At 39.9% G+C, this 24,470-nt stretch overlaps 1 protein-coding gene across 1 annotated transcript in view; it reads left to right on the forward strand.

Annotated features, from left to right (window-relative positions):
- Positions 1-24,470, forward strand: part of UNC5D (unc-5 netrin receptor D) — a 540,317-nt gene that overhangs the window by 434,903 nt on the left and 80,944 nt on the right. The window contains exons 5-8 of the mRNA XM_041751170.1: positions 292-472; positions 1,329-1,496; positions 3,325-3,489; positions 19,987-20,019. Coding sequence (XP_041607104.1) covers positions 292-472; positions 1,329-1,496; positions 3,325-3,489; positions 19,987-20,019 — 547 coding nt within the window. The remainder of the gene's footprint in view (positions 1-291; positions 473-1,328; positions 1,497-3,324; positions 3,490-19,986; positions 20,020-24,470) is intronic.

The raw sequence follows: 24,470 nt of genomic DNA on the forward strand, positions 1-24,470 counted from the left end.
ATGAAATGACCTAATTTTGGCCCCCTTTTCTCTCTTCCACTGCATTTTTTAAAAGTGGGTCAAAGTCAGTACGTATTTGTGTTCTTTTCCTGCCTCCGGTTTATTGAGTGCTAATTTCCTGAATATGCTAAATAAAAGAGATGGGATATGGTAAAATCATTGCTGTTGATCTGTATGTTACAAATGTCTATCTCCCCCATGCCAGAAGTGCTCATCTAGCAATTCCAGAAAAGAGGGCTTTTTTTTTTCTTTTTAATGACCAGTAAAGTAAACATTCCCTTCTCCTTATAGGTGGAATGGCTGAAAAATGAGGAACCCATTGACTCTGAGCAAGATGAGAACATTGACACCAGGGCTGACCACAACCTCATCATCAGACAGGCACGGCTCTCGGACTCAGGCAATTACACCTGTATGGCAGCCAACATTGTGGCCAAGAGGAGGAGCCTGTCAGCCACAGTAGTGGTTTATGGTAAGACCAGCCCAAAGGCCAGGAATAGATATAGAGGACGGAAAGCAGAGAAGTAGATGGATGTGTATTTCATTAAAACTTCCATTGTTTCCAGCCAAAAGCCACTTTAGGAGTCCTTCACTACTGTGCTCTCTCCTGCCTCTCCCATTTGGTAGGTGAGAACACATCCCTATTGCTATTGATGTGCTGGCTCTTCCCTCCAGTACTGGACTTCCAGGAGATAGGAACATTTCCAATCCCTCTTTTAAAAATAATTTTAAAAGTCTGTCATTTCCTCCTGTTGTGTTATATTTGAAAAGAAACAAAGTGGGCAACTTCTGTTTCCCACCCATCCCTGATCCGTCTTCCACCCCCATCCTGTCTGGACCTGCTGTGGCCACTTCTCCTGGCATAGGAAATCCACCAAACACAAACATTACTCTTTACTGAATATCTCAGGTATTATATAAAAGAACTTCCTGGCTATTTATGTAAAGGCATTCCCTTCCACGATAGAAGAGCCCTGGGATTTATTTTTGAAGCACTTAAAGTAATAGAAATTCAAATGATGGTATTTCCTTTCTGTACTGCGAATTTTCAAGTGCTTTAGTGATGTGTTGATGAATTCTTCCTATTTTTCATAATTTCCCCACAGAGGAAATTCTCTGGGTCCCTCTCACACCAGATGAGTAGACTGAGGGACAGAGGTGAGGTGAGCCCCACTGTGGCCTCATGACGGAGCAGCCAATGTGGGTCCCAGGGCCCCTTGGTCCCTGGATGCCAAACTCACAACACTTGGCACAGTGGCTTGCACATAGTAGGCAATCAGTAAAAACCTCTCTCCTTTCTTTCTCCCCTCCCCATTTTTCTCTCTCAGTGAATGGAGGCTGGTCTTCCTGGACAGAGTGGTCAGCCTGCAATGTTCGCTGTGGTAGAGGATGGCAGAAACGTTCCCGGACCTGCACCAACCCAGCTCCTCTCAATGGTGGGGCCTTTTGTGAGGGAATGTCAGTGCAGAAAATAACCTGCACTTCTCTTTGTCCTGGTGAGATATGTGTAGATTCCCTTTTCCCTTCTGATCCACCAACACTAGCACACTGGTGGGAAGCATTGAATGTAACCTCCCTTCCCAAAGTTATCCTCTCCCACATTCTCAGAATGCAGCCTTTGTCCAAAGAGCTAATGTGAAACTCACTATGATAGCAAGAATGTGGGTGAGATACCTCCATTAGGGGGCTTAAATATATATATATATATATATACATTTTTTTAATACTTCCGTGATGCTGGACACTTGCCATCAACAAGCCAAATGCTTTGAAGTATTTCTGTATTACCCATGTTTGGTTGGGCCAAGCCCTCCCTTCTCTCCTTGGGTTCTCCCATTTGGTGGCATTTACTTATACAGTAACAGGGATTGAGTCATCTGTGAGCACAAAATAGGTAGCAAAACTTTGACCCTTTTTTTTATCACTTCCAATCCAACTAGCCTTATTATTTTTGTATTTATTTCCAATGCAATTGGCAGAGATTGTACAGTATCACAGCAGTTTCTATTTTATATTTGGTCTGTTTGCCTTCCTTTCTGAATAGAGGCTTCATTTACCAAATATGGCTCTTATAAGCTCTTTTGTTCATCTCTTACTGGCTCTAATCCAATTTCTACAATGAGGAATAGATGAGATGGAAGATGACTTTCTTTATGGAAAGCATATCCTCCCACTGAGAAATAAATTGATCCTGGGTCTCACATGCATTATAAAACATTAACCCCAAGGACACTGGACTAGAGCCTCTGTGTTCTTTAAAGTTTCAGATCAGAGTGCTCAGAGCGAAGCTGAGGCTCTCACCAGCAGCTTATTCTCAGAGTTTAATTCTAAACTCGTATTCAGTAAACATTTATTTATTGAGTGCTTACTATGTGCCAGATACTGTGCAAGATACTTTTATAAATATCATGTCCTTTAACTCTGTGTTGTGAGTTTTATTATCTCCCCGTTGACAAAAATAGTAAAGTCGGGCTAAGGGATTGCTCAGGAGCCACTATGTGAACACAACCAAGACAAGTACTCAAAATTTTTCCTTCAAATTCAGTATTTTTTATGTTACCCAATTCTTGACTAATTGCTCTAGATTAAAAATTGGACGATCTATCTTAACCCACATAAGCGTAGTTGGCCTATTCCTAAGAGGTAATGGGACAATTGCCTCCAATAGCTGCCATAATCTCTAGGGTCAATTTTTAGTGGAATTAAAATCCGTTTGTTCATTTCTACATACAGAAGCAATCCGTGACCCGCAAAATTCTATTTATGTAAGTCCTGGTATCTTGGGGTTTGACCGACCTGTTTTACTTTAATACCACCAATATATATAGGTTTAACTTTTTATTGTTTAGGGCTTTTAGGGCTTAAAGATAGTTCATTCTACTCTCCGTTCTAAACTGTCAACCCACAAGGAAGTGGCGATTACCAGTGGTTACCACGCATACTGTGTCTGTCCATCTAAGATGCACTTGGGCATGAAAGACTGGGAGAGAATGGGTAATGACATTATTAGCCACCCCAAGGGCACTGATAAAGCGAATTCTTGCCTAAATTCAGTAACTGATCTCCTCCTGAAATAGCCAGAGAATTACACCACTGCTTATATTACCCTCTGTCTTGAGGAAAGAAACCATGGAGAGAAGATAAACAGAAATTATTTTGGTGTTTTTTGTTTGTTTTGTGTGTGTGTGTGTGTGTGTGTGTGTGTGTGTGCGGTAGTGGTGATTTCTTTAAAATCCAGCTGTAAGAACAACAGCAGCCCTGGGGTGAGTCTCTTGACAGCCACCAGATTCATTCTAATGGTGGTTCCTTTTGTTTCCCTTAAAGTGGATGGGAGCTGGGAAGTGTGGAGCGAATGGTCCGTCTGCAGTCCAGAGTGCGAGCATTTGCGGATTCGGGAGTGCACAGCGCCACCCCCAAGGAACGGGGGCAAATTCTGTGAAGGGCTGAGCCAGGAATCTGAAAACTGTACAGATGGTCTCTGCATTCTAGGTAACACCTTCTGTTTAACATCTTCAGTGTTTGTCCACAGCATGAAAAGAAACGTCGTGACCATCCATTTGCTTGCGTACGTTAGGAGAAAGCAAAATTGTGCACCAAGAGCAAAAACAAAAGGAGTAAGATGAGTAAAAAGTAGTCAAGTACATTTTTAGTGACATTAGGATCACCTTAAATATTGTATCACTGTAACTTCCTTAAAGGTGCGTACTTATTAATCTATTTTAAAAGTTTAAGAAAGTGGTTAACATTGAATTTTAAGTTGGCAGTTCTTTTACTAGCCACCATTTTAAAGCTTGGTGACATTCTGTTACAGATGACCATATGCTTTTATTTCTTCCAAGAACTTCACATCACTATAAAGCATTATAATATATATGTATTACATATATATATTATATATGATGTATATATAATATATACACACACAAATTTTATATTTTATAAATTTTGTATTATATATATATATAATATATATATAAGATATATTTAGATTTTAATAAACTCCAGAGACCATGGTTCTGTGGCACAGGACATGTGTTGTGACTCTCACCTTATAAATTAGGGGGAAAATGACACTTGAGGAGATGGGTGGTTTTGTGTCAAAATACAGTGTCCAGTTCAAAACTCCCAAGCCTCTACTTTATTCCTGGATTTATACTGTTACCATCTCTAGGTGATAGTCTGCCTGGGTAAGAAAGTATGGGAAGATCAAAGCATCACATAGACAGGTTTTAACTTGGTGCTGTCCCTTCCTAGCTTTGTGACCTGGACCCGTCACCTAACTCCTTAATTCCCTTGTAAGTACCAAAAACCTGGTTACTGGCAAGACTAACTAATAAAAGAATATATGTGAATATTTCATGGTACAGAATGGTTGCTTAGTAAATAGTAATCCCTTCTTCACTTGCCTACTCAGATGAGCTAAGATATACTGATTTTGCTTAGGTCCTTAAAAAAAAAAACTAAGATTCTCTCTAAAACCAAGTAGCCTTCTTGGAAAATAGCCAGCAAAAAATAATATAGCTCAATAGTTTGTCATCTTTTCAGGAGAATGTGTCATTTTTTATTTGGGAAAATGACAGTATAAAGGGAATGTCTAATTTGGATTTATTTTTCTGCACTGGTCTGACTGAGTAGATTTCAAAGCAAGCATATTCAAACATACTGTTGTATTTTCACAATAAACCCAGGAGGTTAAAACATTAGTTAAAATGGTTAATACTTTGAAATGACCACTATGATGCCCATAGTGCCTTTATTTTTCTCCATCCAAGTACTGAGGACCCTACATATGTCAGATATACTGCAAGGGACTCTATCAGAAGACAATTCACCCCCAGTGTCTGTGATGACAGGGCCATGCTCTCTAATAGTCCAACCATTAGCTTCCCTCCAAATGCCTTCTCTTTTCCAATATATATAATATGTAAATTTTATGTGTGTGTGTATTCCTTTATATATATATATACATATATATTATAAAGAAATGGCTCATGTGAGTATGAAAGCTAGCAATTCTTTAGATATCTTTAGAGTCAAATATCTCAAAGACTGTTAGGCAGGAGAATTCACTCAGGGTAGGGTTATACCTTAAACTGTACTTGGATGAGGCCCACCCACATCATGAAGGCATTCTGCAAATTTAAGCATTGGTCTCATCTGAAAACACTCTCACAGAATGATTTTTGATCACATACTTGGGCATCCGATGGCCCAGTCAAATTGATAGGTAAAATTAATCCCCACAGATGTGTACATACTTGTGGAGTTCCAAGACTCCATTCTTTCTTAGAGCCTGTCATGGCCGTAGTTCAGGCAATTGCTTGAAGCAGTTGTTAGTTTACTGAATAAACCTCTCTCTGGACATTGGCCATGTCTTCTTTTAGTCATACATGTGTCACTTAGTGGATTTTCTATTTCCATTTTCCTATAGCAGAAATAAAATTGCTAGGAAGACAAGAGGTTTGGAGAAATCCCTCCATGAGTTTAAAATGCTGTGTAAGCCTTTCTACTCTATTCATTCCTCTTGTCGACTGAAGCATGGTTTTCTGGCAACCTCTGGCCTCCATCGTATGCATATTGAGATGTCTGTCAAATATGATCAGGGACTCTTGATGGCTACAATGACTGAGCTTTTTGAGGGACAAAGAGTGAAGCCTCTGAAATCAGAGAGGTGAATGAGATCTATTTTTACATCAATGGGAAAGGGGTGTGTTTCTAAGAGCCCAACACCAGGACACATTCTGCCCTTTTAGACAGAGAATGGCTACCAGTGTCAACAAAACTGTATTACATTTTACCATCTCTGCAGGAAGCAATGAACAGCAGTCTAGCTAAATGATGCCAACATCACCGCACGTGTCACTGGTACCCTGCCAAACCGCTCTTGGTAAAACTAGCTGTTTCAGCAATGGAGGCCGGGTTTGATTAAAATAGCATTGGGCAATAGCTTTATGGAGCAGTAGCTTTGCGAAGGATCTAGGTCATGTTATAATTGGGGAATTTCCTTCATCCTATTTTTTCCCTTTTATGCCAAACACAACCCTAAAGCAATTTCTCAGTTCCCGACTTCTCTTGGAGTTTTAACAATGGCAGTGCTTGACTCTCGGATGACCTACAATTCTTAGATTTCATTTAGCTTTCAGCGGAGTATCTGGATTTCTTTGGTTGTCCCTGAGGGCTGCATTACTCCTAGAGATGGAGCTGCCAGCTCTGAATGATCACTTTAATATTTGGGTGTGATTGTTGCTTGGTCAGTTGTGACTGGTGCACAGAACCTTAGTGTTATGCTATCACAGATGGCCACACCTAAATGCTCTCCATAAGAACATAAATGCCTCAAGACTAGTGAGAGTAAGATTAGGCAATCTTTGCCAATAACAGTCCAAGGATCCAAATTAAAAGTTAAACTAAACATCCAGTGCTTTTATGCTAGAACATTTCTCTCCCAGAAAGATAATTATGTGATATGATTGTCAAGAAACTTTCCTAAGCTTAAACACCAACATCGAGTGGTTTTCTGACCAATGCCCTTTCTACTTGCTGAACTTAGTGGCTTCCATGCTCTGAGGATCGCAGCCAGAGGTCAATCACAGGTGTATGCCTCATTGACAGTAACAGAAGGGTGAAATTGGTAGGGTGTTTAGCTTGAACCTGAGAAATAAGAGAAGCCTCTTCCTGTCCCTCTCCCTCTATTCTAGCAGATAGAAAAACTAAGGGCTGTGGCTTGAGAAGATTAAATCAGTCTGCTTCAGAGGAGATTAGTACCTAGATGTGTCATGAGGCTGAAGCCAGAGAAATGCTACAGGGGGCTGAAAGAGAGAGGAAATCTTTAAGGCTGAGCGAACTGATAGCTAATCCGTCCTTCTTGTCAAGATGTAAGATAGGTCAGTTTAACATTGACAGTTCAAAAACCAAAATATCAGTTGAATGCTGGTTTGTTTTCGTTTCTGATGGGTATATTGATAAGAAAAGTTTCGAATAGACAGTTTGGAAACTAAATCAAGGGTAAAGGCGTATCTATACAATAGCAGGTTCAAATAAACATCCCCAAGCTACACCTAATAATCTAACCACATTGTCTATTGAATGATCTACTAAAATGACCTAAAGGAAGCACCTGAAAAGGTGAGCCTGTAATCACATCAAACTAAAGGCTGCCTTGGTAAGCATTTTCTCCTGGACCATTCTGAGCTTCATTGTTATCCATTACAGTAATTACCTGGGTCCCTTCCCTGTCTTTCCTAGGGCACTAAAGAAGAGAATTTTCATTCTGGGTTATATCAGTGCATCTAAAACAACTCTTTTGCTAGTGGTTTACAGAATGCCTGCTTTTTATATATAGGATCACAAAGGGTGGGTTTCCCTTTTCCCAAAATAAAACCCATCCTTTCCTTTCTGTGGGCAAAAGAGTCTGGAATACATACACTTGACTAAGTTGACTAAACTTTGTGTTGGATAAGTTCATATTTTAGAGCCAGCTGCACTGCACAAGTGCTTAATTGTAGCATAAACTCTACATGGCAAAAGAAAAATGGCACCAGCAGGATAACATGCTAGCACAGTGCATTCTTAAGCTGTCATGGAGTTTACTACTGCTTGCTAATTCTACCAGGTAGTTTTAATATTAAAACCCCATTTTCATCCCATTTATAGTACACAGTAGGTGCTCCTTTACTACACAAAGATTTTTCCTAGAAATACCCAATCGCTGCCTTTCTGTATAACAATTACTTCAGAGATGCCTTCATGTATATTGCATAGCAGAAGTGGATATAATATTGCAGGCCCACAGGAGCAATAAGAATGTAGATTTGGACACATATGGTGTCATTAGCAGCTTAGCAACAATCTCTCCCCCATGCCCCAGCAAACACTTTCCCATTATGGGACCCAATATGAAAGCCTGTGAGTAACAAGCTTTAATGAGACAGAGTGGAGTGGCTCATGACTAAAGTTTCCATTGTGCTTAATTAAAAAAGAAAATAAAGCAGAGGTATCTTAATATTCATTTGTTTTTGTGAAAGCATTTTTTTTTAATTCTATAAGGCTAAAACTCATTTTTTTGTGTCATGTCCCAAGTGGAATGGAGCATAAAAAGAATAAAGAATAAACCATATTCAACAAATTACCATAAAATCTCTCCTCTTTGTTATCCATCCATTATAGACTTATCTACTTTTAGGCTTGTTAATAAAAAAGATCAAAGACATCTGATCATTTTTTAAACATAATCCTCCTTCCAGCTAAGGATTGGCTTTCATCCATTGGTCTGTGATGGGTCTGTATTTCTTAAGTCATTAAAAATCTATGGCCCTTCTTATTAATCGGCTCTAAAACACTTAAGATGCTTTTCCCAATCCAGGAAAATTTCTTCTGTCACCACTTTTCCTTTACTTCCGCATAGACCTGTGTGCCACATGTATAGAATCATGACAGAAGAGCCTAGGGAAGAAATTCTCTCTCAGCTAATTGAAGTCAAGGCAATTATTGTACTTGTCTATCTCTTCCATCCACTGTTTCCTATCCACTTCCCACCCACATATTTTAATATGTACCTTATTACATATTAAGAGACATTGGAGCTAAGTTCTTACATTCTTTGGTGGAATTGGACAGAAAGTGCTACATGTGCTTCAGAAATTTGATCTCTGTAAGATTGTTTATCTCAGACACATCTTGTTAACTTTGTTCATTTTATGAACAGAATCGAAATAGAACACCTCCACTGTAAATAGGAAGGACTTTAAAATTAAATTTGGGCAGCTGGAGAGCAGGATACATTACCTCCAGATCATATCACCTAGATTGGAAAAAACAAAAACCCAAGAAAAGTAAACAAATCAGAACAGATCCCCATGACAGTGTGAGCTCGAGACAGCCCATTAGAAACCTTACAAACATTTCTTAAGGAAGTGAAGTTTCAGTCACAAAACCAGATAGTTAGTGGGAATGCACATCCATAACAAAGCAAAGAGTAATAGATGCCATCCCCAAGCAGCATAGGGAAGGCATCAGAACTAACCTAGGACTGATTATTGTCGGAAGGTACAGAAGTTGAACTCATATAGGCTGGCCCAGGATAGGCCAAGGTAGGTATGGCATTCAGAGCAAAGGCTGTATACCCTTCGAAGGTCCTCTGTGATTCTGAGTTGAAACTGGTTATTCTCTTTATCAAAAATTGGAAATGAAGGATCCCTGGGTGGCACAGCGGTTTAGCACCTGCCTTTGGCCCAGGGCGCAATTCTGGAGACCCGGGATCAAATCCCACGTCGGGCTCCCGGTGCATGGAGCCTGCTTCTTCCTCTGCCTGTGTCTCTGCCTCTCTCTCTCTCTCTCTCTCTCTCTCTCTCTCTCTGTGACTATCATAAATAAATTTTTAAAAATTTAAAAAAAATTGGAAATGAGTCTGAACCTTGGATTGAAAGAAATAAATGAGCTGAGCCTACAAGAACATTTATTGAATAGATGAAGAACAGGTTAAACGATCAAACTCTGGGGTCAGACTGTTTAAGTTTGAATTATAATACAGTCCTATGAGCAAGTTCTTAATTTCTCTAAGTCTAAATTTACTCATCTACAAAATAAAAGTTCTAATAGTGCTAGGGCACCTAGGTGGCTCAATTGATTAAGTGTCCAATTTCGGCTTAGATTATGATCCCATTTGGGATTGGGAGGTTGGGCTCCACGCTTAGTGAGGAGCCTGCTTATCCCTCTCCCCATGCTCACTCTCTATCTCTCTCAAATAAATAAAATGTTTTTAAAAATTATATTGAAAAAGGGTTCTTTTTGAGGAGATGAGCTAATCCATGCAAGCCATTTAGCATCCATAGTAAGTTCTCTATTTGTGTAAATAATTATCATATGTGTGTGTTCTATTAAAGGGAGTCCTGTGGCAGAAAAATTGTTTTGCATGTTCTGCTACATACTGACACTGTGACATTTTAGATATTTTCTTAAAACATTTCCTAATATACCTGATTAATATTGTATGTCTAATGAAAAAACATATACTTCTCATTAAAATCTCTGAGATACAAAGTGTTCTTTATGCCAGCCAGTTCTGATTAATAGTTGTTAGAAAATAGAGTTTAGGAATCATGATGATTCTTTTCTTTAAAAAAGAAAAAAGATTTATTTTAGAGTGAGAGACACAGAGAAAGCATGTGAGGAGGTAGAGGGGCAGAGGAAAAAGGAGAGGGGCAGAGGTAAAAGGAAAGGAAGAGAGAATCTCAAGGAAAGGGAGAGAGAATCTCAAGCAGACTCCCACTGAGCATGGATCCTGTCATGGGGCTGGATCCAGGACCCTGAGATCATGATATGAGCCAAAATCAAGAGTCAGATGCTCAACCAACTGAGCCCCCCAGGGTCCCCATAATCATGATTCTTAAACCTTGTGTCAAATCAAAGATTCAGTGTCCTTTTCTCAGAACTTTCTAAGTAGCTGAACAAATGGCTCTTGATCTTCCAGTTTTCCTTTGCAGGTGGGATTTGGTCCTGAGGAGAAGACAGGTGATTTATGAGGTCCCAACCAGTTCTAAAATGCTGTGACTCTCATCACTAATTCAAAATCACTCAAGGGAAAGGCTGCAGAGAGGGATGATCCCCAGGTGAGAAAATCAGTTCTCACAATACATACTGGGAGATTATATAGGTTTCCTTCATGTTATAAAATAAACATGTTCTGACCACCTCATCAGAAAATAAATTTTTATAAAGCAAGTCCTAATTTTTCTAACACAAATTCAAAAATTCTTTTTCTCTGGAAAAAAAATCTAACATACACACTATTAGATTGTATATACAGATTCCAGAATCATCCATCCATGGCCAACCATTCTGGATTAATATTTGTTACACGTCTGGTACTTCCCTTATTGTATATTCTCACACTGCAAAATTAGCAATTTTGCCATATTTTTCCATATTTTTTTAAAAAAATGGTTAATGGGTTTGGTTGTCAGTAACTATGGATATCCAAAGTCCTTTTTGGAAGTTTACAAAAATTAGGCTTTCTGGAGTATAAAACAAACTCTTTCCATTTCATTAGTTGTGTGAATCCGGATTCTACATTTGCCGTATATCTAATCAGGATTCAACAGTACACAACTCTGGGTAAGAAATATTAGTCTAGACTAGAGGAAGATTTAATGCCTGAGATCATAGAGTGGTCCAGCTATAAAAGAAATGGCAAGAACCCAATCAAGGAAGTGATTTAAAACTGAGTAGATAATTCAGTGGCCTCTGGGGTGTACTAACAAAGTGAATTAATATAGAGGAAACCTCTTTGTGTTGATCCTACCTTTTCTCCTTAAATTACACGTGCATGTGTCTCTTCAAGATCATGGAGAAAGGTGCTACCTAAAATGAAGATATTAACATTATCAACAGGCATGGTTATCACCCTGGCCTTCCCCTTGCTCCTTACAAAAAGGAAAGACCTGGCTTTGCATACATGTGTATGGCAGAGGACAGTGTTAGTGTTCAGCAGAGTGGAAAACTGCCATGATCATTTAGAAAGAGAGCACGTGGTGATAAAAAGGGCTCAGAATCAAGAATCAGGAGTTCTGGATCTAGTTCAGTTGTTTCATACACAAACACGGTTCCTTGAGCAAGTCTCCCGATTCTGTGCCTTTGTGTCCATATCTATTTTAAAAAGCAGATGATTTCTAGGTTTCATCCCATTATAAAGACATGAAATTATTACAATTTTATATCTTAAATGTAAGCTTGCATATATATATATATTCCATAGATAATTTTCAATAACTTATAGTTTATACATGTATGCATATAAAATGTGAAGATAATACCACTGATATGTCAGAGCTTTCAGTCACTTATTTTTTAGCCAGTTTTGAGGAGAAGTTTTAATTTGTTCACACCTAAAATTAGCCATTTAGATGATTATTAAGCATCATGAGGGGGGACAACTTTTAGATATGAGAGAAAGGTAAAACCATGCCAGCCTCGCCTAGGAAATGAATCATCAAATCAGGCCACTAGCATTCCATTTCGATCCTTCCCCTGAAAGCCACAATATCCTAGGAATTTGTACAGACTATAGGAAATTTATGGACTTTGATTTTGTGTTCAACAAAAACTTGTAGAAAGGGAATAAAGGGGAAAGGAGAAAAAAATGAGTGGGAAATATCAGAAAGGGAGACAGAACATGAGAGGATCCTAACTCTGGGAAACGAACAAGGAGTGGTGGAAAGGGAGGTGGGCAGGGGGTAGGGGTGACCGGGTGACGGGCACCGAGGGGGGCACTTGATAGGATGAGCCCTGAGTGTTATGCTATATGTTGGCAAATTGAACTCCAATTAAAAAAAAAAAAAGGTAAAAAAAAAAAAAAAAACAAAGAAAAAAAACCTTGTAGAAATAGTCAACAAATACTTATTGAGTACCTACTAACTTCCATTTACTGTTCTAGGGACTGGGAATAGGTGGAAAACACACATATAGACTCTACGTGCAAGTAGCTCGGTCTACTAGGCTTAAAAACATGTACAAGTCAAGGGTTCTTCACAATTTCTCTTCAAGGAGTTGGTTTTTTTTTTTTTGTTTGTTTGTTTGTTTGTTTAAGGTGGGACTGATATCCTAGGTATATCATTTGCTAAGTATTTCCTTAGCAATTGGTAAATAGTCATTAAGCTATCACCCTCCTGAATCTCCCCATCCCCATCCATTCCCTACTCAGACTTACCTATAATCCAGCAACACAAAAGGGACAACTCTGGACACAGCAGGAAACCACCATGACCCTATGTCAAGGCTGGCACTTACATTGTAGTAGGTTTTTAAATTTTTAAAGAATTCTGACATCATTCTTGCCTTAAGGTAAAGGGAGTAATCATCAAGACCTTAACCAATAAATTATTCCTTAAACTTATACAATATGAACAGTGTTTAGTTTTGAATATGTATGTATGCCTATTGTGGTTGGAAGGGAGAACCAAAGCAAATTAATTTATTGGATAGGAAAAGGATTTTAATAGACATCTTCCTTTGGAGCAAAGATGGAAACATTGCATTTTATTACTTTGAGGCAAATTTCTGATAAAGTCTTTATGGACCCATGCTTAAAAGTATTTACAGTGACCCAAGAGCATATTTTACTCTGTTTCCATCTCACAAAATGAAACTAACACACAAGCGGTGGAAATGGATAGAACTTCATAACAATGATGGTATGGATTCTAGAAATTCAACTGATTTAGCTCAAAAATGAAATATGAGAATGTTCCTTGGGAACACGGTCATTATGGACACAGACTTGTCTGAGTTTAGAGGAGGCAAAGCACATTTCTAGAAAGAGACCTCAGATTTGAAAGAGAAGACTCTATCTCCTAATGTACACTAATCATGTGCTTCGACTGAAGGGCAATTCTGAAAGATCATTATCAAGAGAAGGGACATCCATAAGGTTTCTGTTGTGGCACCAACTTCCCCAAACTAACATGATGGGATCTTGAACAATTCTTAGGTGAAAGACATCCATAGAGTTGTTTTTCATTTATTAATGTACCTCAGACCTTCAGGATTTTTATTCAGGTGAGTGTTTTTGCCTCAGACCCGGAATGTCCCTGGCAGGTTTTTCTGACCAGCTGGGAAACCCTGGGAGGAATCTCTAAAAACCTTTTATTCTCTGCATTTGTCTTCCATGGGTGTGCTCCGAGTGCATCTTCAAAGGAGCAGTAGATCTTCTAATAGTCTGTGCAGTCTGGAAAGGGGCAGGAGCAGGAGCAGGAGTAGGTAGGCGGAGTGGATAAGGAGGCAAAAATTGAACTAACCCAGTAACGTGTGTCATAAATATGGTCTTTAAAGAGTAATTCTGAGCAGGATCTTTGAAATGAACAAAAATAAAAACACGACTAGGAAATTAAAAACTCAAAAGAGTGGAAAACCAGAGATGGCTCTGTTTTATGCTCTTTTGTGTTTTCTATGGTTTTGATCATTGGAAGAGTTTGAGGAACACAAGAGCTTATGGTCATGTCTCTTTGTGCTCTACTGCCTACAGGAACTTGCATAGCTGAGAGCATAGAATAGAATCCCCACTTGTCATCTTCAGGGTCTGCCTGACATATTCAATCACAGTAGTATCACCAAAGCAAAGCAGGCCTTGTGTTTATTTAATTATCTGCCAGAGCTAATAATACAAGGCAGATCGACCAGGCCCTGGGATTTCCTGCAGCCTTGGCTAGCATTCAGAGAGCATAGCACTGGTCCTTAATTATTTCTAGTTATGGGGGAGGAGAAAAGAATGAATAAATGAAGCACATTGGTAATCAATAACGTCAACTTCTTTTCTGCCAATCAGTAAATAATCAAACAAATAGCTTTTAATTTCATTTTTCCTCTTTTTCTTACTGTGATTCTCTGGTTGCAGTGCCAATTATTTATGAGCTAATCATTTAAATATGATTTATATGATAGGGACCTGTAACCGGCAGTGATTAAAAAGTGTAAAACAAATTATATGAATGGTTCTGAAGTAATACATTTGGAAAAAAAACACATACTTTTATAAAGTAACCCTCTGCCCAATGTGGGGCTCAAACTCACAACCCCAAAATCAAGTCTCATGCTCTATGGACTGAGCAGGCCAGGCACCGCCCCCTCCATACACACACAAACACACACATTGTATTGCAGTGACTATAAGCTGTCCAGAGGGATGAGACATCCCTGTGAACAAATAATCACCATAAAGTTCAGAAAGGAATCAGAAATTGATCTGTGCCTTGCAAACAGGACATTTTATATAGGAGGGAAGAGGACATTCCAAAGAGAGCCAACAGCATGGGCAACGGCACTGAGGTGAGCCTGGAGACCTCAGGGATCAATTGGACCAGAGCTTGGATTTGCATTGAAGTGCTACAGAAACTCAGTCACGTTTAATATGGTGTGACCAGTACATAGAAGACTGGAAGGCGGGCAGAGCAGTTGGCCATGACTTCCAGGCAAGGTGGAATCATGGTAGACTACAAGTGCTGATGCTAGAGAATTATTCCAGTGAATAAAAAAATAGCTAGAGAATGACTGAGAGAGATTTGACTATTCCACTGACCTCAGAATCAGCTCTGGAGAGTCAAAGTAAAACAGTCAATGCATACCTTTTGTGGGGGGAGCTGATGAAAAGGGTTTCAAAGCATAGAATCTATGAAGGAAATAATAAAGATGGTCTTTGGAGATGAAAAAAATGGGACATGAGTGGTTTAGTGAAATTAAAGAATGGTAATAATCATTAATTATAATGACATATGTGAATTGCTGCCTCGAAGGAGAGTCCAGGCTCACTGTCCTGGGGAGCATTTAGTCACATTGAGTGGCTTCTGTACCTGATTCTCAAAAAATGGTAACATAGTCTGTGGTACCAAACATACCTTTGTAGTCTTTAAAAGGCAGAGAAGCTGATTTCAAATAACCAACCACAAGTTTTGAGCAGCAGTCTCTTGCCCGCTCTGTGGGTTGGAGTTAAAGCCATCTGTCCTCATGTGCCATTTCTCCTTAGGCCTGCTCTCCTTATATCCCTAGGATATGGGCTAGGGTACACATAGCTCACCTCACTTGTTTCCTAGCAGAGAAAGGATAAGGCTGGCTGTGGGTTGGAAGGTATGGGTGCAGCTATAAATAGCTCCTAAGAACAATGGATACCATGGAAATGCTTGAGGAGCATCTCATATAACAGAGGAAGCAAGAAAAGTAAAGATGGCAAAGAAATGAATCACTACCAAAAATAAAAAGATAGATTGTCCTCTCCCTTTTTCATATATATAAATATACATACCTCTGTACACACACACAGAGTACAGACCAAAGCAGATTGCAAAACAATATATAAAAGATAATTCAATGTCTCTGTATGTAAAAATGTTCCATATAAACATATATGTGTGCACATAATTTTATATATACATAAAATCTTAGGGGGAGAAAAACCTAGATTTTATATATATCTTAACATTAAGGATGGTTAACACTTGGTGTGGAATTATGGGTTTTTTTTCTTTGATTATATATATATATATATATATATATATATATATAATTTTGGGTTTTTTAAAGATCTTATTTATTTATTCATGAGAGACCAGAGAGAGAGAGAGAGAGGCAGAGACAGGCTGAGGGAGAAGCAGGCTCCATGCAGGGAGCCCAATGTGAGACTTTGATTCCGGGACTCTAGGATCATGCCCTGGGCCAAAGACAGGCACTAAACTGCTGAGCCACCCAGGGATCCCTATTATTTTGGATACATTGTGTAGTGACTATAAGGATTCTTAAAGAAAACATGACAATTTAAAACATACTAACACAGACTGTTAAATGCAACTGATGAATTACTGAACTCTACATCTGAAAGTGATGATATTCTCTATGTTGGCTAATTAAATTTAAAATTTAAAAAAATACCATACTTTTGCATCTGTAACCTGTAAATGCACACAATCATTATAAGACTGAGTTGCAATGACATCAGTTTCCACTTCCCAAAAGGTACCTGTCAGTGTCTAAGTTAGACCCCAGGAAAACTTGTGATTTTACCAAATTACAGCTCAACTGCCACTAGCTCAAAATTATATTTGTCTGCCTATAGGATACAGGAGGAATCCTTCCAGGTATACTACAGCTACCCTGAAGCTTCTTAGGGAGGCAAGACTAACTGGTTGAGTACACATGACCCCAGACTTGTCGCTAGGAAGTAGTGGTGCAGCCGGTAATCACAAAAACACAAACCCCAATTAGTCAGGAGGTCTTGGACTGGGGCCCAGGCTTGGGTATTTATTTAAAAAGCTCCCCAGGTGATTCTAATGTGCAGCCAACATTAAGAACCATGGCCCTAATGGATTAATTTACTAAGGGGTTATTTGAATGTGGCCTTGGAGAGAGGTAAAGTGAAAGCAGAGAGGATTTTGTTTGACCAAGGCCAAGTGGATGCATGGCCCAGGGCCTGTGAGAATGATTTTGCAAACAGAATAAAAGAACGTGGAATGTGAGGTTGAGCAGTTCTTCCACAGTATAGTGAGGTCAATGGGTAGACCTCTCTCAAGTTCATGGTAGAACAATCTCTGATATTTCAAACTGGGGAAATGTTTAATGATAGCAGCTGTTGTCAAGATACTGGTATCTCACAGAATCCAGCAGGACCCAGCTGTGATGCTGATGCCAGGGGGCTGAAGCTCTCTCGGGCACCAGACGCTCCCAGCCTTTTCTGTTAGAGAATGCACACTGACACGCTGGACCTTAGCATAACAAATCCTCCAGTAGAGCAGTGGCCCTTTGAATCATTTTTTACTCTGCTTTAGAAAATCATTCCACATGCATTTCTGTGGATTGTCTTTGCTTATTATTCTGCAAATTTATAGTAGGTGAAAGCTAGGGAGCCCACAGGGGTCTTCTGGTCCTTGTCTTTCTCTTTCTTTATGAGGGACCTGAACTTTCAACCTGTGCTCAGTTTCCTAAAGTGGAAGCTAGGACTGGACACAAGTTTCTTAACTCCCGTCAAGTACCCCTGAAATCCACCACAATTTCTGATTTGGAGTTGTGACTTGTCTCCAGGCAGCAGCAGCAGAAAGAGTCATGTTCTTGCTCTGCGTGACTGGCAATGATGCTCTTATTCATAACATATTGAAATTATATTACTTATCAGCTACCATTTATTGATACTGAACATGTGCTAGCTAAGCTATTGGCTTTATATTTCTCATATTTAATCTCAGCACTGATGCCCAAGGACATTGTTATTTCCGTTTTACTGTGGAGAACGCTAAGATAGAATGAAAACCATTGAAGATGGAAATCTTACGCTAACCGTGGGAGTCTGCACTAATCCCACAATGCCACTGCCAATAACAATGACCCCAGAGTTGGGTCAGAGAGGGCAGTGCCCCACTCTTCTCTGCCCTTTGTGCCCTTGTCGACCGAGTTTGTCTCATGACCAGCTGAACTCTGGCTTTTTCTGCCCCATTCACTCTTTCTTTAGAGCTGTGCCCGGTAGAGCCCTACCACCTCGGTGTTTTAACAGCCTGACGGTATTTGATTTATTTTCTGAGGAGTGGTTCTATATCTCACCTGTTTCTAATGGAGTTTCATTTTGCGACCCAGCATAATCTGCGTTCCTGTGGTTTAGGGGGAAGAAAATGCTGTTAAGCTCAGCTAGAGTCCTAAACAGATGTTCTACAAGTCTCTGTGTGTAGCCTTAGCAATGCATCACTTCCAGACGTCTTGGCCTGGCCTGCCAGCATACTCTGCCCCTTCCAAATGCTTTCTGATAGCATGCAATAAGCAAAATCTGAAGCCAGGTTAAAACCACCAAAGCCGTTTGATTCTAATTCTTGGGTGCATTAGCATCTGGACTTTGGGAGGTGCCAACCCGATCTTGGGAAAACCAGCAGCCCTAGATCCATGCAGGAAAAGGGGGGGGGGCGCAAGTGTTGACTGTTTTAAGAACCTTGACTGTGTAAAAATCTGAATATGATCCTATCCCCTTGAGCAAATTATTATCTTTTATGAATATTTTTCATTTTAAAGAGAGCTTTGCTGGAAATTATCCTCTGCCAGTTATCCTTGTCTTTATAATGAGGGGAAAACAAACAAACAGTGGTCCCTTTGCAACAGGGTGACTTACAACTTTTAAAAGCTACTTCCATGATAAATCGATGACAGAACCCACAAGAGCTGTCTTCAGGAAGGCACACTGCAAGGGTTTGCTGTCAGAAGTAGTACTAAGTGCAGGAGCGGGTTAGAGGGACACGCATCTGGTGAAGGATTCAGAATATAGCTGTGTCTTTCTGCCTGGGAGGGGATATGTTGCAGTCAGATAATGTTTATAAAGTTGTCCAGTACGTACTGGGCTAGATTTGATGCCATTAAAAACGTAATCCAAAATGACAGTGTCTCCCCCCGCCTGGCTTGCCTTCAGGCAAGTGGAGGAAAGGGACTGTCTAAGGTGACCTCTCAAGGTTCCCTACCATCGTGTGATTCTGCAAATGATGAGCAACAGCCTCAGAGCTCATAGTCTGACCGTGTTCCATCCAAGTTCTCAGAAGCAGACTGATAAGAGGGAGGTCACCCCTTGCAAATCTGGAATCCCAATGCAGTGACTAAAAAACAGAGTCTTCTCAGGTTTCTGTGTCGTGGTGAGGTGGTGTTGGTCTAGGATGGCTGGGGTAATGGGAAGCAGCCTGTCCGCAGTCTACGACAGAGTTAGCCACGGGCACCAAGTCTCAGAGTGATTTTATTAGGATCTCTAGTGATGGCAGACAGGGCAGGAGAGAGTGGCTGGAGGGCAGTAGGGAGAAATGATCAAAAGGTCTCACCTGAGCCTGACCCTTCAATGATTTTTCTCTGTCCACTTCACCTGCCTGCTGCACTGCTAGGTACCACGCTTACAAAATGACCTGATCCCTTCAGAGAGATGGTACATATCGTAACAGATCAGAGAGATATGAAACAAACAAGCCTCCAACAAGCTCACAATACAGCATCCATCCTCAAAAAAGACGGGCAAATGGCATAGCCTGAAAGTTTTCATCCAGGCTACAATAACTGCTAAACCAAGTAGGATCCCTGTAAATACGTATTCACCAGCTCATTTTTTTTCCATCATCACATATAGTGAAATAGCATCTCTTACCTGAGCCGTCTTCTGGCTATAGGAACAGGCGACTCGCTGCAAACTCCCTGCTCTCATCATGCTGATAAGAATCTAGTAAATGCAGCAGAGAGAAACTCTAGTAAGCCTGAGGGAAAAGGAAAAAGGAAAAATAAATAAAAGGAATGAAGCAATCACCATAGGAAAATATTGCACAAGAGAAAAATATGAAATTAGAATGAAAAGGAAAAATACGGACAACATAATCCATTATCGTCTGCAAAAATAGAGAAAATGTTTCATTTATAGAGGTGGACATACAGTGATATAGGAAATCTATCTGCTCCATGTAAATTTATTAAATGAAACTTTCTTTTTCTCTTTCTTTCTTTTAGATAAAAAACCTCTTCATGAAATAAAACCCCAAAGTAAGTTATCTTTCCTCTTGTGAATATAATTTATTCTCATATTTGCTGCCTTACTGTTGTATTTGTTTAGGAGCCAAACAAAATTGAAGTTTGTGCAAAAGATCCAGGGCTTTCAAGACTTCTACTCCTTGGGTTTGGAGTCACATATCAGAGATTTAAATCGAAAGGAAATATGCACACCCCTCCCCTACCTCTGAGTAAAAGTAAATCTCTCCTCTTGATGCTGCCTGCCTATAAGTCCATTTCTCTGCAAATGTCATCTAGGATTCTTATTGCTGAGGAGATTTATAGCATTAAAATTAATAAATATTTGTCAGTACAAGCTTTCATGAGAGCAGCGTTGTGCAAGAGCCTGACTACAAGCCTCTCTACCTAGGTGGAAAAGGAGGAGGAGGGGGCACCTGAAATGCAAACTGTGAAATTCATAGCAAGTGGGTAGATTAGAAACCAGCATTCCACAGTGAAATCATCAGAAACTAAAAATTTTGGTGTTGGTGCTAGCTTGAGCTTTCCATACACAAACTTGCCTCCTGGAGAGGCTTTTACATCATATCCACCTCACACATCCAGCAAGATTTGGGAAAAGTCACACTGTGAATGGTTGGCAGCCAGGCATTTGACCCTATGGTTTTTATCCTTGGCTCAACTTTTGAACCACCTGGGTTCTTTAGAACCACCTGGGGCCCTTTTAAAAAACCCAGTTCTCAGGCTGTACCCCCAGACCAATGGAATCAGAATTGGGATAGGTTAGAATTCCTGTTTTGTGTTTGTTAAGGATCTAAAGATTTTAATGCATATTTCAATATATATGATTTTTCCCTTAAAATATAGTTGACAAACAATATTATATACACAGTGATTCAACTTTATGTACATTAGGAAATGATCACCATGATAAGTCTAGTTACCACCTATCACTATACATAGTTAATACAATATTATATAGTGTATTCCCTTATGCTATACTTTAAATCCCAGGACTTAAAATAACTGCAAGTTTGTACCTCTTGATCCACTTCACCTATTTCACCAATTCGCCACCCCTCTGGCAACCACCACCTTGTTCTCTGTATTTATGAATCTGCTTCTGTTTTGTTTGTTCATTTGTGGGTTTTTTTTTTTTTTTTTTTTTTTGGATTCCACATGTAAGGATAGGAATGCCTGTTTTTTTTTTTTTTTTTTTTTTTTTTTTAGAAGATCCTCAGATTCCAACGTGCAGCGTGGGCTGAGAATAACTTAGAAAAATATTTCTCAAAAAGGGGATCAGCAATCATTGCCTCAAATTCTTGGGGTGTGGTGAGAGCTTGTTAAATACCACCTCAGAATAGAAAAAATGAATTAGAATCCCTAGAACAAGATGGCAGGAGGAGGGAGGGCCCTCCTGAGAATCTACATTTTCCTATGTTCTTCAAATGATCCTGAAGCACTCAGAAGTATGTAAAGCCTAGGAGGGGAACCTTGAAATAGAAGAGCCTCAACAATACAGCTCTTAAGTACAGGAGAGGTAGCAAGCTGCCCAGTTTGGTTTATAAGCTTGTAGAAGATGTCCCTAGCCAGTATCTCCCATTTTAGTGTAAAGTGAATGACTTTTGATCTTTTAAATCCTAGGGTATTAAAATTCAAATAGCTTGGGAGAGCTAATAGCTTTTATTAGCGAACTTCTTTGAAGGAATTAAGATCCTGTGAGAATAGACAGAAATAGGCATTTTGGGACTGGGGGTCAGGAGACGTGAGAGAAAGATCCGGGAAAGCTGTTCCGTTCATACTTCGTTATGTTGCTTCAGGCAGGCTTGAGATGCAGAGTCTGAGGACTTTGCAAAACAACAAAAACAAACTTCCTTAACATTTTCTCCCTGAGGTGCACTGCCCATCAAGTCATTATTGGTACTTAGATAGTGATCCCCTGACATCCTGCTTGGTGATTTTGAACTCAGGAAGGCTGAAGAGGGGGAATCTGGTTGTGAATATGTGTGTGTATATGTGTATGTTGAGGAAGGGAGGAAAAAAATCGAGTCAGTAAATATTTGGCTGCTTGTGCTTGTGTCAAGACCTCAGAGTGACAGCTGGACCCCCCTCCCCCCACTGTCTCCAGGTGACGTAGCCATGCCCCCCCCACTGGCTGTCATGTGTAGCACCAGCAAGATCATGGGTGTCCATGTGGTGGCCACCATGAGAGTTACTTAGAAATGTGGGGTTTTTTTTAATTAATTTCATGCTTAGTTTGTGAGTCCTGTGCCATTTTAATTTGGTTACATCTGTACTTCCAGCCATAAACCCCACAGTAGCTATTTCTAGTCCTCAGGGACTCCTGAATTAGTTTTTGCTTGGGGTTCTCACTCATGAACACCATGCTTAATTGCTGGATACTGCAACGGAATCGCTTAAACTGTTTTAATTTGTGATTTCCTAAAAATAAAACCTTAACAGAATCAATGTGATTGCAAAAGGCTCCCAGAGGAATCCAGACAGGGTTCTGTAAGCTGCATGGTTAGGAGTGCATTATACAAATTCAGGCTGTGGTTGTTCAGTGAAAGAGGGGCTTAGTTTAAGACTATATGAATCATCACTGATGCAAAATCAAAGCCAATTATGAAGATAATTGAGAAACAACCTGTTCCTATATATAGCTGTACTCATGATCCTCCACAAGGCCTGGTGGAGAGAAGACATTACTCAGTTCGAAAGCAGTGCTCTGTGAGCAGGCAGGCCAAGGAGCCAGCTTTGAGTTGCAGGGAGGTGTAAAGAGAAAGTGAGGTCTTAAGATATCTGTTGGCAAATCATAATGACAAACTGGGGAAAATATGTGCACTGCATAGCTCATGAAAGCACTTATTGTAAATGAGATAATTTAATCAATTACGTATCCTAATGTACTAAACCGAATGTTTCATTTTCTGCTTCTGCACATCTTAAATTATCTTCAGGTGCTTTATGAGATTTAATCATAGTTAATAGAAACTTCATTACCATCAAATGTGCTTTCAATAAATGTTGTGTAACAATGTCAGGAGGTGCAGTAAAATATAGTAGATTCTGAATGGCAAACACGCACCCCCAGAGTCAGATGGAAAAAGGCTGCCTTCAGACAATGGGGCTTCTAGGAGGCTTGGGGCTGTGGCTTTCCAGAAGGCCATGGGCTCCTGAGTAGAGGCTTGCTCAGCAAGTTCACTGTAGGGATGAGAAGGATTTCGCTTTCCCCTGAAAAATAACCCAGAAGCACACACATGGTCTTCTTTTCATCTCCTTTCCACATAGTTTCCAGCACCAATGCCTGCTAAACACAAATCCCATTACCACCTCCCAAGTCAGCCACCTCCAGGACGGTTCCTGGTGTCTACCAATTACCTTCATCTCATATTTTTCAAAATTGAATTTCTCCTTATCTGCCCTTCTTCTTAATCCAGTCCTGTTACTCATCTTCTCACATTCAGCCAATACTACACCATCAACTCACTTCCCAATGTGTGTAACTCGGGCAGTCTCTGGGACCCCTCTTTTCCCTTTCTTGTCTCCTGCTCGTGACTCAGTAAATCATTATAATCTGACTGTTCTACCATCTGAACAGATCTCAAGTGCATCAATATCTCTCCATTTTCACTCTACCCATATCCATCCCTCCGTTCACTCAACAGCTGTTGACTGAGTATGTACCATGTGCTAAGAAGCAGTGGTGGGGAAGCAGTACTGAGGTGAACAGGTGCAGTTTCTGCTCCCACAAAACTTACAGTTTTAATGAGTGGAGATGGATGGGATGCAAACAAACCAGAAAACATATAGTGCTGATGGCAAGAGAAATAAAGCAGGGTAGGGGCTCAGGTGGATAGAAAGGAATGTTGCTTTTTTTTTTTTTTTTTTTTTGGTATAAGGTGTTCAGAGCAGATCTCTATTAAAATTGCACTTAAGAAAAGAGCTGAAAAACAAAGAGACAAGCATTCTGGACGTCTGGAAGAGAGCATTCCAGACAAAGGGAACACCAGATGCAAAGGCTCTGAGGTGGGAACTTGCTTGGAGTGTCTGGGGAACAGCAAGGAGGCCAGGATACCTGGAGCAGAGAGGCAAAGGGAAGAGTCCTAAAAGCAAAAATCAGAGAATTGGAATGAGAGGGGAAACTGCCAAATGTATCATAGGCTATTGTAATGACTTTGACCTTGACTCTGAGTGATATGGGAAGCCATTGAGGCTTAGTCATAGTGATATGACCTAATATTTTCAAGGATAAACTCCACCTGCTGTGTTGAGTATAAGCATAGAGGGTATCAGAACAGAAGAAAAACCTGTTAACAGTGATCTATTGTAACAGTAATCTGTTACAGTAATCTAGGCTGCTAGAATATGGGGGCCCTTACAGTACCAAGGTTCACGATGAATGTGGCTCAGCCTGGATAGACAACATTAGAAACTGAAAAAAATAGATCACATTTGGATATCTTTTGAAAGCTGAAAGAATTTGC

This window comes from Vulpes lagopus, chromosome 4 (genome assembly GCF_018345385.1).
Source record: "Vulpes lagopus strain Blue_001 chromosome 4, ASM1834538v1, whole genome shotgun sequence".
Classification (NCBI taxonomy): Eukaryota; Metazoa; Chordata; class Mammalia; order Carnivora; family Canidae; genus Vulpes; species Vulpes lagopus.